The following is an 18189-nucleotide window of genomic DNA, read 5'->3' as shown; positions in this document are numbered from 1 at the left end:
AGGTATTCTGTGCCTCTGTGTTTGGGGTTTTGGGAATATTGGGCTAAGCAATTGTATTGTGTTTCCATTGTGAGTGCCATGGTTCCCTGCAACAGGAAGCAAGTTGAAAGCACTGAGGAGCATTTGGGAAGAGAAATTACAATTAATGTGACCTCTTTATGTGTTTTCTTATTAGGGCCTCATAAAGAAAAAGAATGATCAGTGATTTAAATAAATTAGAATGCATTCTAGGAAAAGGTCATTCTTTATTGCTTTTGAAAAATATATGAAATACCATAGTAATCATTAAATGTCAGAGCGTCTAGTACAGCCAATGAAAGTGCTTTGTCTTACCCACCGAGTGAAAAGCTGTTTTTCCCTTGTAGGCATATTTGATAAAGTAATGATATTCTTTTAAATAATGCTTCTTTTTCAGGTATGTTGTGAAAGTTTGGAAGGTCAGACCTTTTTCTCCAAGAAGGACAAGCCGCTTTGCAAGAAACATGCTCATTCTGTGAATTTTTAAAAGTCAACAGTTCAGGGGTGGAGAAGAAATTTGAAGAGAAAGAGGAGAATTGGAATTACCAATTAATTTTTAGATTTAATATTTATGGGAATTTTGAAAAATAATAGTGGCCCTGGAGGGATAAATTCCAGCTTTAAAAACCAAGTCTATGAGGAAATATTTGGCTTCATAAAGTAAAGGGACAGTTTGGCATTTATGATTACTTTTTTCCTGTATTTTCTGTCCATGAAATTTTTACAAAAACCAATTTCCTGGTTGACTATTAAATTCATCATAGAATAAATAAGTGGAGAATTAAATTTTAGAATAAAACCTCTAACATCTATGCTGAATTAATGATACTTTCTTGCCTTGTTAGGTAGTTCTGAGTAAATCTGTAAAAGGCAATGAAAATTGCCTTACACTCTATCATTAAATGTATTTTTTTTAAAAATAGTGCTTATCTTTAAAAGAGGAAATAGGAGTTTAAACAGAATTTTATCAGTAGTAGGTGTCAGTTTTTTAAAAAACTGCTATGTACTTTTTTAAATCTTACTGATCATTCCAGTGGGAAAACTAGTAAGATTTTCATCAAAATGTGCCATGCCAATAAGAGATGTTATCTGTTTCTCTTATCCAGCCCCCCAAAAGCCACCACATTGCTTACAAATTTCAAATTTTTGCCTATTATTAAAACATGACCATTTCTATCCATTGTGTATATTTTATCACCTATATTAGTGAAGCTCCCATTTTTTTCCCCTTCCCTCATGCTGAGGTCGAGAGAGTGAGTTAGAATAGAGTGAGGTTAGGAGTTACAGGAAGTCAGAGGACTACATTCAAAAAAATTTTTTAAAATTCTCCCCTTTTCAGACAGTGAATCCATTACATCAGTTTCAGGTTTGTACTACTGACTGATAAAGGTTTGAGAACTGTCTTTGAAGAATAATTTTTTTCTTAGTTCTACATTAGAAAAGTAAAATATTGGCTTGGGGATGTGATAAAAATCTAAGTGTTTTTTTTTTTTTTCTTTCTTTTCTTTTCGTAGTTCTCTCTCAGGAATATATAAATCACTTCCAAGTGTGATCACGATGTTTGGAAAGCTTTTATTCCAAGAGACTGGTAGTATAGGAGGGGAACGTGATCAGTTATTCATACTGGCTCATTATTTGTTTTCTTTATTTGGGGAAAAAATTATGTAGCCCATGAAGACAGAGCAACAGTTGTGAAATTGTGAATCCTATTGGTATTTGCCCAGTGGGAAAACAGATTATGACATTTGATAGTTTTTCTCTTTGTTTCCAGAATGGATGAAAGCCCACAATCCCACTAAAAAATACTAATGTGTCTGGGGTGAGGTGCTTAAAGTTGAGACAGAGCCCAAGTCCTCCTCCCTGCCCCATAACTCACAAAGGACTTCGTTTCCATTGTGTGCATATTTGTTATAGAGGGAGGTTTTAGGCTCTGATATTTGTTTAACCTCCCTAAGAACTTTTCAAGGCATCTGTCCTGAAAGTTGTTCATTTACGGTCTAGCAGATTTGTATTATATGAAGATAATAATTAACTGAGAGTCAGAGCATGAGAGGGTGACAAGAAGTGGTTTCACCAGTAGCAACCCTGAACTGCCTTCTCACCCTGCATCTGTAGGGAGGCAGGAAGTTTTACTTTTGAAATAAAGTGCTGGAACTGAATTGTACATTATTTCTCATTGCTGCTGAAACCACCGGTAGCGTCCATGCTGGCTGATGTGCGTTATCACATAACTTCGTGTCAGCCTCTTGCTTTACACAATATAAAGAAATTGGTGTTTCTGTTTGGATGTTTAGTAGAGATGATTTTTTTTTTTTTTTTTTTTGGTGTTGTTTAGTTTTGCCTTTGTAGATTCTATGCCAAGATAGTATTTGAAAAGTCAGTGACATTTGGGTATTTCCTTTCCAGAATTTTATTTGACCGGGATTTCTTATTAAGTTATCTGACATTAAGGATGTCATTTTTATTAGACTTCTCATTGTGCACATTATTTCATGGAGCTTAATGTTGTATTCCTCTAAATTTTATCCCTAAAAAGATAACATTGCTTCTTAATTTATCATTTTGTCTTTGTGCTTTGTTCTTCTTCTTTGTGACAAAGCTTTATATCTATTCTAAATCAGTTAATCCTGTGAAATAAGTATTGACTATAACCCAGAAGAATCTCTGTATTTTCCAGTGGGGAATGAATGCTATATTTAATACACCAGCGTTAATCTTTTAATAACTGGCAGAGCACTTTATTCTTCTGGTGAGCTCCCTGAATATTTATTTATCTGATTATAAATATTCCATGTCAGTAGCATTTTTTTAATTATTACCTCTTTACTGTAGAGCATTTACTTTTAGTATTTCTTGATGTATATTTTGGAATGCTGTACTTAGTATAATACAGATTTAAATTACAGTATATGACTCTTAAACATCTTTACTTGTATTTCCCAGATTGAAAATACTAGCAATAGCTTCCAGTTTCTAACTTTTCTCTAGACTTAAAAGGGCTGCATTTTGCCCGCTAGAGTGGCAGCCTAGAGAGGATCCCTGCCGCTTGTGCTTAGAGTAGCGTACCTATTTCTTATTGATTCAGGCTACAGTTAGAGTCTAAAACTAAAGCCTAGTGATTTGGTCACAGTAGGAAGACAAACAGAAATAAGAGTTTAAATCTTCAAAATTTAGTGTAGCCTATCGTTAAAATTATCTACAACAAAATTGTTTTCATGGTGCCATTTTTAAGGGGCCGTATATTATTTATAGAAAATAATTCCTTCCTCTCCCTTGTTCAAGTATGAATCTGTGTTACAGTCACAGTTTTGTGAGGTTTAGAGCTTTTTTCATCATCTCTGTTGAAAGGAAAGGCTTTTCAGACATAAGGGAAGGGAAAACAATGAAAAACTTGACCCAAATCTAGGGCAGTTTCAGTTTGTCATCTTTCTTCTCCATATTTTAAGGTATTGGGTTTGGATTCTCAAAGTATCATTTGCCTTATCTGTTAATCTCTATTTTCTGTCTCTTTACATTTGTATACATCTGTACTGTTTTGCTTTTGGATACATTTTCTAATTAAAAACCACGTGAGAAATATGATCAGTGTAGTAATACCTTAATGTGCACATGCTGAATAAATAAATGGCTGCAGTGATATAAACAAGCTCTCCTGGTCTTTCTTTTTTGGGTAGTGAGTGGTTTCCATTGGAATTCCATCATGGGAATAAAATAGTGTTCACAGGAGAGGAAAAGAAGTAATGATTCTCAGGAGAATCTCTCTTTTATGATTTTCGCCTATCAAAATGTCCCAGAAACCAAACATTTGAACAGATTGTCACATTTGTTCTATTTTAATCCATTTTTATGCTCTGCATGTAGCATGCAGACAGTACGTGTTTGTAAGTCAATACATAAACAAGCCTCATTGTTGTAGAAAATACTTATTGCTGAAACTGTTTATTGGAATAACCTGTCATACCAAGCACTGTATTATATCATATATCTTACTGAAACAGCATAAGCCCTCAAGTCCGTTTTCACACTTTAACCCACCAGGGTACATTACTTCATAGTTAACTCATCCCAATCTCATTAGTTAACTTTTCTATAACTAGGAAAGCTCATCTATTCCTCATTTGTTTATTGGTTTGAGTAAGATTTTTTTTTCCTACTGTATAAAGTTAAGAGCAATATTTCTGTTGCAGGCAATATATTGGAAATAAAAGACAAATTCAAGTCTATTTGCTCACAGTATATTAAGCTCCAGAAGCCAAACTTACAAGGGCATCAAGTCTGCATTTGACATTTTAATAGCTGCTGTTTGGTTTCTATCAATCACGTCATTGCACATTAAAATGCACCAACAAAATAAGAGATCTGTCATTCCTTCGTTAAGAAACAGTAATCCAGTGCAAGATTTATAGGCTTAAGAATCAACAGTGTGTGTTCACAATAAATCCCCATTCAGTGCTCAAACCAGAAACAAGCCTCCCTGTCGTTCAGTGTTTTCTGGTCAAAATGTCCCCAATATAAGATTATCAAAGGTTTTCTTACAGAACTACATATAAAATCCTTCTTGCCAGCAAAAGCTTAATTTAGGTTGGCGGTTTCCCTTTTTGAGTACTCTCAGACAAGATCTTGGTTATATCAGAAACACATAGGTACTGATGTATTATTAGCGGGCCTGGTGTTAATTAGGGAGAATTACCAGAAATAGTTTGCTTCGTGGGAATTTATTACAGAATCACACTTGACTGATGGCAGAATAGGAGTTGCTGAGAGAGAGCAGCTCCCACTCATAACCACTAATTAATAGGGTGCCAAAATTCCGCAGAGAAGGTTTCATCCCGAGTGTGGGAGCCGCAAAGGGAAAATGATTCCTTTGCAGTATTTAAAATTTAAAAGAGGAAAGGGGTTAGGACGCACAGCTACCCAACAGAAATCTCAGACTGGTACAGTTTTGTGTTGTGCTCATGAATGAGAGCATTTAACTCGGGAAGCACCGAGCCCAAAAGTTCATGAAAGAATCGCTTTCCCTCCAAAAGTCAAAAGTAGCTTGTATGTGTATTATACCAAGGAGATAGGCAAAGGTATTTTTAATGTGGCAAGTGTCCGATTCACTCAACTGTTCATTTTATGAGGAGAGTTTAAAACCATTTGTCTGTGGCATGATGTTGCTGAACTTCTATTCTTTAGTCCATGATTTAGAAGCTGTCTGAGTAGGTGGTGAGATTACATCAATGATTAATAAGAAAGGTGTGGCTTCCACACCTTGAACCCAGAGCTGAGGAAAAACAAGGTGTGTTTAGTGATTGGCACTAATGGCAGAGCACTGGGGGAGCCCTCTTAATGAAAGTTGGCCAAGAAGGCAATTCTTTTCCCTGTGCTTGTAACGCCGTGTAATCACATACAATAAAGCTTGGAGCCATTGCTTAATGTGGAAGAATAAAGCATTTCCATGTCGCAAAACCGCTGATCACTGACCTCAGGGAGAAAAATAAAACAATTTATAATTCACGGAGAGTATAATTTTTCAATTTCTCTTCAGGCAATATAGTTCCCAAGGAAAATGACTTCTGTGCCAGGCCTGTGGATTGATTGACACGGTCTCTAATGCATCCGTGTTTCAAAGGACGGAGTTTCTGTTTCATAACTGGGTTCCAAATTAGTTTTTCATCATGTTCTAATTGTCACATTTTCTCTCTGGTTCAAATATACTTAAGTTTGTTTTTTCTTCTTTGTCTCCCTTTTTTTCCTTTGCTTGTAGAGCACACACAGCTGGTGCTGTTCCTAAGCACTTACTCAAAAATGCCATTGTTTGTTTGGAGTATTTTAGTGGACTTTAAGATCTTCAGAGCTGTCTTTTGATTTTTTTCCTCTAGTGTATCACTGATATGCCAAACGTCCCTTGGTAAATAGGAAAGTAACTTGAACTCCGGTGACTTATCAGGCCAATATTAGTTTTTGTGTAAATAGGAATCTTTGCTTAGGTGACCATATACTGAGGTCATCTGACCCCAGATGTTTTCTCTATTCCTGTTCACTCGAGAATCCTGACAATCTCAAGCCTCCTGAGTTGAATGAAATGGAGAGCAGACATGTTCTTGGAGCTTGCTAAGTATGAACTTGGAAATATAAGTGAAAGTAATCCTGGCTTCATCAACAGAAACTTATCATTTATTCTGCTCTGTGAAATTATTACACTACTGCTTAATAATTTTTCTGATACTATTAGAAGTGCTTTAGATAAAAATGAACTTAATAAACAAGCTGAGGCACCAAAATGAACCCAGAACTTCTGCTCCAAGAAAATGTATAGATCAATGATGTGAATCTGTGAGTTTGGTTATGCCTGACTATCCAGGAAGTTCTAGCTGATCTTTAACAATATCAACATAGTGTAGATGGTGAGAGTTTAAATTAGGGTTTGGGGAGAAAGTGATTGATTATGCCTGGTGGATCAGACTGGGTCCAATGGGGAGGCCAAAATCACACCGAGATTAGCAGGAGACATAAAGAATTATTACGCTAAGATGGAAGAATAGCTATGAAAACGTAAAGAGAGCTCAAAGGGTACCCTAAGATTGAGAGAGGGAACCCAAGGAAGAACAACCTTCCAATGAGTACCCTTCCTCATGGCTGGAGATAAGACTTTCTTGGAGAAATTGTTGTTGCAGTCCACTGAATGGCAGAGAAGTTCTCTGGTTGCTGAGGCCAGCCAGAGCTGTTCTTCTGTTGCCAGGAACAAAGAACCCTCCAGAAAGCAGGTAAGCCCACGTTAGGTGTGGGCTTAAACCTAACCAAGGTTAGGTGGGTGGGTGTGCACAGGGACTTGGGAGTGTTGCTATGGCCTAAAATACACACTATTCACCTCAAGAGGGCCAAGGTGGCCACTGAGCCAGGCCAGGGGTGGGAAGTCACCAAAGGTCTGTGCATTCTGGAAGCTCAGCTGGGGCAGAACTCCACCAGAAGCCCCCCAACCCGACCCCACCCCAGTCATCCTGGAAGAGCCAGGCAGCCGGTGCAAGGAAAAGCAAAATAAGAAAAGCTCCTGACTTCTGCACTGTTCCTTTGTCTCCCTTGGCCGACAGTTGACAAAGCTGAACACCGCCCACTGTAAAGGAGAAACGCTTAAATAGTCCAGTTCACTATCACAGGACAGGTTCTGATGGATGAATTTGGAAGTGACGATCAATACATTGATAATAGGCACTTCTGGGTACAAAATGAAAACTTTAAATTGAAACCTCCGTTATTCTTGGTGAATTGGAAACCCAAAGAAATTCTTCTAACTTCATCCTCTATTGCCAAAAATCCTCTGATAATTCAATATGCGAAGTTAACACAATGTAGCTTCGATTGCTGCTTTCGAAGGTCTAGGCCTAAACATCCAGGATAATGAAAGTTCTCAGTATTTAAGAGATGTATCACATGTCTACTAAGATAGAGCCAAAGGGTTTTTTTCCCCTACAGTTAAAATGAATAAGACATTCTCAATCGAAGGGTGGTATTAATCGGTAACACTGTTTTTTTTTTTTTCAAGAGTTTATTTATTTATTTGACAGAGATCACAAGTAAGCAGAGAGGGAGGCAGAGGGTGGGGGAAGCAGGCTCCCTGCTGAGCAGAGAGCCCGATGCGGGGCTCGATCCCAGGACCCTGAGATCATGACCTGAGTTGAAGGTGAAGGCTTAACCCATTGAGCCACCCAGGCACCCCAGTCGGTATTACTGTTAACAAGAAGTTTATTGTTACAACTTAAACCCCTATTACATAGAAAAATAGATTATTTTTATATTCAGTAATGGAAAGCAAAGAGATAAATGATTTCCCCTTCACAGTAAACTAAACCATGAATCTCAAGCCCAGTGGATCTATAATAATAACTTAATTTCTTATATCATCTTTGTCTTTCATGTGGTATATTACCTGTCACGCTAGGGCACACTTATCCCCTGTAAGGTTCTAATAACTGGAGAAACGGAAAATCAAGTTTGTTTTTTTTTTTAATTTCTTTTCAGCGTAACAGTATTCATTGTTTTTACACCACACCCAGTGCTCCATGCAATCCATGCCCTCCTTAATACCCTCCACCTGGCTCCCCCAACCTCCCCTTCAAAACCCTCAGGTGGTTTTTCAGAGTCCATAGTCTCTCATGGTTCACCTCCCCTTCCAATTTCCCTCAACTCCCTTCTCCTCTCCATCTCCCCATGTCCTCCATGTTATTTGTTATTTGTTATGCTCCACAAATAAGTGAAACCATATGATAATTGACTCTGCTTGACTTATCTCACTCAGCATAATCTCCTCCAGTCCCGTCCATGTTGCTACAAAAGTTGGGTATTCATCCTTTCTGATGGAGGCATAATACTCCATAGTGTATATGGACCACATCTTCCTTATCCATTCGCCCATTGAAGGGTATCTTGGTTCTTTCCACAGTTTGGCGACCGTGGCCATTGCTGCTATGAACATTGGGATACAGTGGCCCTTCTTTTCACTACATCTGTATCTTTAGGGTAAATACCCAGTAGTGCAATGGCAGGGTCACAGGGAAGCTCTATTTCTAGTTTATTGAGGAATCTCCACACTGTTCTCCAAAGTAGCTGCACCAACTTGCATTCCCACCAACAGTGTAAGAGGGTTCCCCTTTCTCCACATCCCCTCCAACACATGTTGTTTCCTGTCTTGCTAATTTTGGCCATTCTTACGTGTAATGTAGTATCTCAATGTGGTTTTAATTTGAATCTCCCTGATGGCTAGCAATGATGAACATTTTTTCATGTGTCTGTTAGCCATTTATATGTCTTCTTTGGAGAAGTGTCTGTTCATATCTTCTGCCCATTTTTTTATATGATTATCTGTTTTGTGTGTGTTGAGTTTGAGAAGTTCTTTATAGATCCTGGATATCAACCTTTTGTCTGTACTGTCATTTGCAAATATCTTCTCCCATTCCATGGGTTGCCTCGAAAGCCAAGTATTTTTAACCCAAATACCAGTGATGAGAAAATGAAAACTCAGAGAAATGATTTTCTAAAAACATACAGTTATTAAGTGGCAAAGCTCACACTTAGCCTTTTTACTAGATTAGAGAAAGCATTTACTATTTCATCCAAATTGTCTTAGAGTCCCTCTTAATAAGGGGCAATTCTATGTTCAGTTAGTAAAGGAAAGGTTTAGAAATTACTTGATTTTGACAGACTATGTAAAGACAACTTAAAACCCGTCAGCATCCGAGTCGCCTAGTTGCCTGCTGCACCGCCAGTACCTGGGACGTCTGTGGACGGATCACGTGCCCTTCACAAGTGGTGTTTGTGCCCCGGTTAGCCCTCTTCTTTTGCTGTTCTTTGTGCTTTCACTACATTGCAAAGAAGCACAGGAATACTGAAAGTCAATCTGAGGTGTAGCTAACACCAAACGTGGTACCAAACAAACAAGAAGGCTAGAGGAGATGTGGTGAAGGTGACCGAGGAGATGTGGTGAAGGTGACCTCTGCCCATACAGGACCCATACAGGACAACAGGACCTATTTATAAGATGTTGGAAAGCAAGTCAAGATGGCGGGTCCCCAGTTCTTCTCTGTATGTTGCGGTTAGTTCCGGGCTGTGAGTGTGAAGAGTGGAGAATGGAAAAGGTGAAGCCTCAGTGAGAAACTGCACATATGTCCAATTATTCTGACAAGGTTGCCTAAGATTCTTTTTTTTTTTTTTTCACTCAATTGAAACAAAATCTCTCTGCTGTTCGGTAATGGCAGGCACTGCTGCTAAGTCCACTAAAGCATAGCTGGAAAATCCAGCCGCCCTCACATCTGTTTTGTATGACCTTTCAATCATCAGCAAATACTTCTGCCACTAGGAATGGGAGTCTGGGTAGGCTATGGCTCTATGACTTTCTAAGCTATCACTATGGAAAACATATTGAAACAAAATTCACGCATGCCATGTGCCGTGCCCAGAAATTATAGACTTGTCTGGGCCGTGTTAAGGTTTTGACCTATCAAGAGTGCTCACACCTGCTTCTTACAGTCAAGTTGTTAATCCTTTGTTCAGAAAATGAGACATATTATGAAATATGTGAATGGGCTTTTATTGCTTAAGACTTAAGTGGTTAGGATCTTAAACTGGTTCAAACTAAAATAACGTTGATGAAATAGCATGTTTTAAGACTTCTAACGATTACATTTACTCTACGTCAGAAACCTGGGTGACTGAACTTTCAGATTCTTTGAGAACCACGACTTGGTTACAGCCCTTGTTTGAGTTCCAGGTTGTAAGGAAGTGTTCTGAAAATAAAATAGAGGGGAAAAGATCACTAAGGAATCTCTTGGAAGGACGATAATGAAATTCATTCTCACAGGAATTATGACGGCAAGCCCACGGAAAATGTAGAGTTCAGTTTATCTCCAAGACCAACTTGAGCTGTTGTCAAAGTAAAGTATTAATGGCCATAATGAATATAGGAATTACATGCAAATATGCATGTCAAGTGCTTAAAGAGAACAGACTACTTACTCTAGGTGGAACCCAGGCTCTGGCATTGACAGACCCATGTGAGTGTGTCTCCCATCATGCCTGGCTTGAACTTACAAGAGTCTGATCATTTGGGTCACATCCAAATCAGTGATATTTTTATTCAACATTTAATGCAGGGGAAGATGGAGCAGTTTTTTGGCAGGGAAGGAGGAGGTGTAGAATCCCTAGAAATGGAGATCCACCCCACAAGTGCTCTGACCCACGTTGCTCTCCCTTATACTTGTCCACCCCACTCAGCAAAGGAGCCCTGTGCTGGGTGTTGCTCCAGAATGTCCCTAACCAGTCTCTATCCCCGACTCTAAGTTGCTTATCCAGAGTCTCCCATCAATCCCCACGAAGTTCTTTCCTCTAAGAATTGCCCTAGTGAATTACAATTGTCTCCATCTCATAATGTTTCCTGGATTGACACCGAGTACAACTGACCAGTAGGCCAACTTCTCTGACTGGTGTTCCTTCACTTAAGAGCCTTCTAACCTTGGAAAACTACAGAACTTGGTTGAACTGTGTTGTTTTTCTCGTTGTTTTCATTAGTGTGTCTTTTCACTCTCTCGGAGGCTAGTTCTCCGATGTATTGGAGAGTTGTCACAATGCTTAAATGAAATTGTGTATGTGGACATCTAGAGCTTCAAATGACCTATCCAGCCTTTTCTTGGAGATAGTAAGATATATTACTCAAAAAACAGATTCACCTTTTTAATCCTGGTTCAGAAAGTGAGACCTTTTATGAAATATGGGAACAAATGAATAGCTTAAATCTTAAGTGTTCCAAAATAAATTTGAGAATTGCTATTGACTATCCCAGAAATTTGAGAATTGCTATTGACTAGCTCAGACATTCACAATGCTCATTTAAGCCGAGTAGTCTTGCCATGAAAAGTAAAAATAATTAAGTTTTAACTAGGGACATTGTGGTGGTTCAGCTGGTTAAGCAGACGCTCAGGTTATGATCCCAGGGTCCTGGAATGGAGTCCCTGCTTAGCAGGGATCCTGCTTCTCCAGCTGCCTGCTGCTCCCCCGGCTTGTTCTCACTTTCTCTCTCCCTCTCTTTGACAAATAAATACATAAAATCTTTTTTAAAAATTAAGTTTTAACTATGTACTTCCCAAATATATTTGGCCATGAGCCCCTTTATTTAAAGAAAATCTATCAATGCCTTATTCTATAATCTGGGAAATACGGGCTTACCTTTTCTCCCTTTTTCATGGTAAATGTCCTGAATTGTGCTTGTCTTTGCATTTTAGACCGGTGACTCTCAAACTTTAGTGAGCGCCAGAATCTTCTGAAAAGCTGTCGCAATGAGATTATTGAGTCCCACCCCCACAGTTTCTGATTTAAGTGGTCCAGAACAGGGTGAAAAATGTGCATTTCTACTAAATTCCCAGGTGAAGCTTATTCTGCTGGGCTGGAGACCACCTTTGGGGAAGCACCTGTTGGGGATCACATCTCACTTTAACATGCAAATGACCTCAGGATCCTGAGATTAGGAGTGGGATGAGGCCAATGAGTGTGCCTTTCTGATCAGCTTCTGGTGGATGCCACTGGTGCTGTTGCATCACAGACCACACTCTGGGGATGGTGGGCCTTCTGAGACTATAGGTAGAAACCAACATCTTCTCTCTTCTTCCTGGGTCTAAAATCAGAGACTTGGGGCGCCTGGGTGGCTCAGTTGGTTAAGCAGCTGCCTTCGGCTCAGGTCATGATCCCAGCTTCCTGGGATCGAGTCCCACATCGGGCTCTTTGCTCGGCAGGGAGCCTGCTTCTCCCTCTGCCTCTGTCTGCCATTCTGTCTGAGTCTCCCCCTCTCTCTCTCTGATAAAAAAAAAAAAAAAAAAAAAAAAAAAAAATCTTAAAATCAGAGACTTTAGGGTTTCAGACTAAAAAATAGAGATTGAAAAACCTTAGATTAAAAACTATCTACTTGGGGAGTTTTGCAGCTTTCTTTTATCCTTTCTTTCCAGTATTTCTGCGGCGCTGGTGGAGAGCAGAGCGCATTCAGCATCGCACACATTAATGGCAGCCTGGCTGGCGCCTGGGCTGGGGCCCCAAACACCAGCCGGGGATGCACAGCCTTACAAGGTGAGAGAGTAATTAAATCTCTGATGGTAAGTTTGTATGTTTTTCCCCCATCAATCCAGATTAGGAGTGTTAATTTTCCTTTAACTTTTCCTTTAACTTTAAAAATAAACTCTAATGTGGAGTGGGGGAGGGGTGGCACACAGCAGCAGTTAAGTTGGAGAACTGGTGCACTGAGGCAGGAGGAAGGGATTTGGGTGTTTGGCCAGGCTGATCACTAATTATTTCTCTGATCCTGGAAATGGCACTTCACCAATCCTGACCACACCTTCCTTCTCTATAAAAATTAACTGGCTCGGTGGTTTGTACACGTTATTTGTTTTAGTAAATCTCTTTTGAAACATCTTCCGAACCTCACACCTAAAACAGGCAAGAGGTGAGCATTGGACACTTTAATTTTCTACCAGAAATACTTTTAATTTGCAAAACCATCAAGGAAGCTTTGGGTTGTTCAGGTTCTCAGGAGTGAGATTTGTAAATCACTGAACTGGAAAGCCGCCTAAATTTCCTCCAGGCTGACACGAAACCATCTGTGGGGATTGTGGCTCTGTGCTGATTGATTAACCTCCACTCACATTCCCTGCAACGGCTTCGGCTTCTCCCAAACAATAGTTCCGTTTGAGTTTTTGTGTTTAATCATAATTCATTTCCTCAGTGCTTTCCACCCTAAAAGTAACAAGCAAGCTTGGAGTTTTGGGGTATTCTTTTCTTATCTTTTCCTTTCCTTTCCCTTCCTTTCTTTTCTTTTCTTCTCTTTTTCTTTCTCTTTTCTCCACCCTCCCCCCTTTAAATTATTGAAAATGACTTCAGCCCAGGAGGGGTAAGGGAAGAAAAGAGGTTGTCTGCAGGTACCTGGGGAGGTCTGGGAGTTGCTTTGTTTTCTTAGCTGTGCTGTGCAAATGAACTGAAGGTTTAACACTTAGGTGCTGTTTGAATATCTAATACAACAGAGCCCTGAGTAGGGAGTCCAGGAACCCCATCGTGCCCGCCTTGCCCAAGGCCCCTCGGTACAGCTGTTCCAAGAGCTGCGGAGCTAAAATTTGTTGCCATGGCTTAACCTAAACAAACCCATGCCTGTTCCAGTATGTAGATTATGTTCTCCGAGGACAGCCCTGCTCACTCCTTTCGCGTGCATCTGTGGGACAGACAGGTTTCCATCAGTCCTCTACTGCCCGCCATTCTAAAGCTACAGTTGTTTCTATGATACAGTGCCTTTTCGCTTAACAGACACCTTGCTGTTGGAGTCAGCCTATTTCTTCAGCTTTTCCCCAGCTATACTGGAACCTCTGTCCTCAGGGACCTTGCTGTGGGACCACCTTGCAGGCGTTAATACTTTTCCCACTAAACCTGCTTGGATGGCCGCCAACGTGAATGCTGCTCTCAACAGAGTAATGGAGATTCCAGGAGACCCTGAGGTTCGCTTGCAGGCAACAGAGCCCAGTATCCCCCATCTCCCGTCATGGACATCCTTCTCTTTTAATTTCCCATGTCCTCTTGCCTCCCCCACCATCCTGGGAGACGACTCTCCTTTTAGTTGATTCTAGTACAATGATATTTGGCCCTCCTATAGAGTTCCCTCCATTTCAGAGCACTCGGGACAATTTTAAAGACTGAGGGTTCTCCCAAGAAACAGTAAAATAACATTACTTCTAATTTTGTGCAACATAATAGGGAGTCAGAAAATCCATATACATTCTTATCTCAGTATAAAGTAGAACGAGCAAGTAAAAATTATAAAACTCACAAAAAGCCCAGATAATTTTCATTAGAAGGGCCTCGTGTGTGTGCATATCTGCACACACAAACACACACACTCTCTGCCTGTGTATTAGTAGCAACCCTAATAGCAAGTTCTTTTCCTGGAAGCTACGAGAAAGGTGCCATGTGTTCTGCATTCTAAGTTTTTAAAGTGGCAGAGAAGTGGGACGCCTGGGTGGCTCAGTGGGTTAAGCCGCTGCCTTCGGCTCAGGTCATGATCTCAGGGTCCTGGGATCGAGTCCCGCATCGGGCTCTCTGCTCAGTGGGGAGCCTGCTTCCTCCTCTCTCTCTCTGCCTGCCTCTCTGCCTACTTGTGATCTGTCTCTGTCAAATAAATAAATAAAATCTTTAAAAAATAAAAAAAAAAATAAAAAAAAAAATAAATAAAGTGGCAGAGAAGTGTCGCTGTGGGAAGACTTCCCCGCCCTGGATTCTTGCTGGAACTTATTGTGTTGATGCTCATGCGGAAGACCTTGGATAACAAAAGAGCCCATATGTTTAGACTCTGAACAGGTGGGAAAGAGCATCGTTTGTATACAGTTGTGTTTTATGTGAGTTCTTTGTGAAATATTAAATCTCATCCCAGAAAACATTTCTGCAAGGGAGTTGGAAGGATATGGTCCAAATCTGTTGGTGCCTCACCTATTCCTTCATACGTTCATTCATTGAACAAACATTCATCAGAGTGTCTAGAATCCACCATGCACTGGTAGTTTAAGTCGCTGGAGATTTAACACCGGTCTCTATTCTCCTAGAGCTTCCATTCCAGTCGAGAGAGACACAAGGTAGAAATTGGACACAGAGAATACCAGATGGTAAGTGGAGTGCCATACACAGACTGAAAAGAGAAACGGGGGCATAGGTATGGGCGAACCAGACAGGAAGAGTAGGAGGGAAGGAGTCTGGAAGCTGCTGGGGAGAAGGCTGTCCCAGCAAAAGGGAAAAGCCTGGCATGTTCAAAGAACAGCAAAGAGCCAGTGCGGCTGTGAGAGAGAGAGGGGGAGACACAGAGAGAGAGAAATTAGGGAGGGCCAAAGGAGCAAGCAGGAAAGGCCCTAGAGGTCCTGGTAGGCCTTTTAAAAGACGCTGGCTTTTACTTTCATGCTAAATAGTTAACAAGTCCTTCAGGTTGGTGTATGTAATTCTGCCTGTCTCTCTGTCCATCTCTCCCAATCCCCATTTCAGAGGCAGATCTTTGGCAACTGGTGGACCGCATCCCCTATGTGAGGGAACGAAGGCCTAAGTGTATCTGCAGCGTTTCTAACCACCTTCACTTTTACTGGGATTTGCTCACAGGGCAGGGCTTCCTGAACACTCTATTTTTGGCTTATAAGAGAAATTATGTAGTTCTCATCTTGATGAAATTTCACAAGTCTGGACTCGCTCTAATTTCCGTAAGACAAAACTGAGTACTCTCCAGTGTTCCTTTTCTTGTCTTATATGGTTTCTGGGCCTGGACGAAGCTCCTTCTCCTAGGACCAGCCGCATGTTGAGATAAGCCCTTTGTGACCTCTGCCCACATCCATTTTTTGGCCCCAGAAGAGGCTTCCTACAGGAGTTCTCAAGGGCAGGAACGAGTGGGAAGTAGGTGAAAAGACCACATATGTTCAGTGGCTCCAGGCACAGGTTAAGTAGATGTACAGGTGAAGGGCCTCACTCCTCCCTCCCTCCTCCAAGCTCCTGACAGAGGTATTGTGAAATTTCACTTGAAATTTAAAATCTGAGATTCTCATGCTTTATCTACTCCACTGATTGTCTTAAAGCGATTCTGACCACTGTTGTAGAGACCTGCCTTGTAACCCCCACCCCAAACACCTCTGTCCAGAAAAGTAACTACAGGAGCAGGTTATAGGTACAAGCCTAGAATGAACATGTGCGTGCCACGAGCGGGAGGACTCAGACCTGGCCTTGGCATTGAGGGCTTCTTCGCTGCTGGTGGGGAATACGCACAGGTGGTGCAGCTGCCCCTGCCCCAGACCTTGTCTAGGAGCATCAACAAGATGCTGCTCTCCTCCCTCCTGCCCTTTGCCGGGCTTCTTAAGTTACTGTCTAGCAGGACAACGTTCACCTTGTTCTTTAAATGTCTTTCTGGCCACACAACAAAGTCCTCAAAGCTTTACAGACCGTTCCCTAATGTTTTCTTCTCATGCCGGTGTTTGTTCCTTCTGGACTCAGAGTACGTCTTGTGCATTTGCCAATTTGCATGGCCAATTCTAATGGCTTCAGAAGCCAGGCGAGGAGTGAGCCGGTGATCACGAGCCTTCCAAGCAAGGAGGGCTCACGGCGATTGTGCCCTCCATTCCTCCTGGCCCTGACGGATTATTCCTCTGAATAATCCCCCAAACACTTCTCTCCAACCCTGTCTCCAGATCACTGTCTCCATGTGACATCATGGGAACTTAGTGCAAATAAATCTCCAGAGAAACCTGTGCCGGACAGATATTGAAATGGATTGCCGTAGGAGGGCATTACTTATCTCCTCAGAGAACGCGTTTATCACAAAAGCAAGGCTTTGACAAATAACACTCCTGGGGCTTCCACGGGCCTTGGTTTATCTACAGCATTTTCACCATCAAGTCTGAACAGAGCCCAGAGCAAAATGAGAACAGGATATTATTAGTGGTTCAGAACTAGGGCCATGTTTTGGGATCCAAGAGTAAGCAGCTGTGATCCTACATTCTCATTATTATTATTGATGTTGTCATTGTTATTTAACTGGCAGGGTAGAAGAGGTTCCTGGTTGTGGCTACTGAAATCATTCCACATGGGTATTAAAAAACCAACCATTAAAAATATACCTTTTTTTCTAAATGGGAATTATCCTGTGTGGAAGTTTTATATCCTTGCTGGGAGCATCGATGGCTTCATCCATGGCACGGTGCTTAAAACTCATAAAAAATTGAAACCTATATGATTTCTGAGCATGTCCTCTTTTTAAATAATTTCACTCTTTCTAACTGAGGTTAGATTTTGAAAAGGAGAATTGATCATTTTTAATACCTTCTCTGAAATTCAGAATGAGACAAGGAACAAGAGACAAACAAACAAAACAAAAACAAAAAGATTCCTGGTGACCACTCAAACAAATGCTTACTGAGCTGGTCTGGAAGGGCTGTGTGTGGGGTTGGCCAGAAGTCCAGCCGCGAAGTTTCTGCAGCATCCAGGAGAGCGGCCCATGGAGAAAAAGGTACTGAGGGAGGAGAAACCAGTGCCCGAAGATACTCCCAGCCTGGAAGGAATCAGAGGGTTGAAGGGGAAGGTGGAGGGACCCACCATTTCACAACGCAGAAGGTAGGAATTTGTGACTTTATTTTAAGGCTAGTGAAAATGAAGACACAAAATGGTTAAGTAGCTTTCACAAAGTAGCAAGTGACAGAATCAGAATTTGTATCAAGGTCTGTTTCTTCAAAGCCTGTGTTCTTAAGGCTTTATCTACGAATCAGGGCTGTTGGATTCAATTGCTGATTCCAGGAACATGATGAAAAGAAAATGCATTTGGGCACCTTAAAATAAGTCGGAGCTCTGTGACAGAATCTTGACTCACAGAATTTTTATTTTTTATTGCAAACTGGAAACCAGCAGCCTAGCTACCTGTTAGTTGGAAGTGTTACAAAGCCATCCAGTTGTAGAAATTTTAAATGTTGCCAACTATAAAAATTGGAAAGATTATATACTCAAAGTCGTAGTTCTGTCTTGTCTCAAAGATTTCACAGCTTTGGGGGCACCTGGTCAGCAGTCGGTTGAGCGTCTGACACTTGATTTCGGCTCAGGTTATGATCTCAGGATTGTGAGATTGAACCCTACATCATGCCCTGCGCTCAGCGTGGA

The 18189-nt window shown here is 40.9% G+C and overlaps 1 protein-coding gene across 2 annotated transcripts in view; it reads left to right on the top strand.

Annotated features, from left to right (window-relative positions):
- Positions 1-3661, top strand: part of PDLIM5 (PDZ and LIM domain 5) — a 204400-nt gene extending 200739 nt beyond the window's left edge. For both annotated transcript variants that reach the window (XM_044224465.1, XM_044224464.1), the window contains exon 13: positions 416-3661. In XM_044224465.1, the coding sequence (XP_044080400.1) occupies positions 416-505 (90 nt within the window). In that variant the 3' untranslated portion in view covers positions 506-3661. The remainder of the gene's footprint in view (positions 1-415) is intronic.
- Positions 3662-18189: the final 14528 nt, after the last annotated feature.

The sequence above is a fragment of the Neovison vison genome, chromosome 11 (assembly GCF_020171115.1).
Source record: "Neovison vison isolate M4711 chromosome 11, ASM_NN_V1, whole genome shotgun sequence".
Taxonomy (NCBI): domain Eukaryota; kingdom Metazoa; phylum Chordata; class Mammalia; order Carnivora; family Mustelidae; genus Neogale; species Neogale vison.
This window is presented reverse-complemented; position numbering and strand designations above follow the sequence as displayed.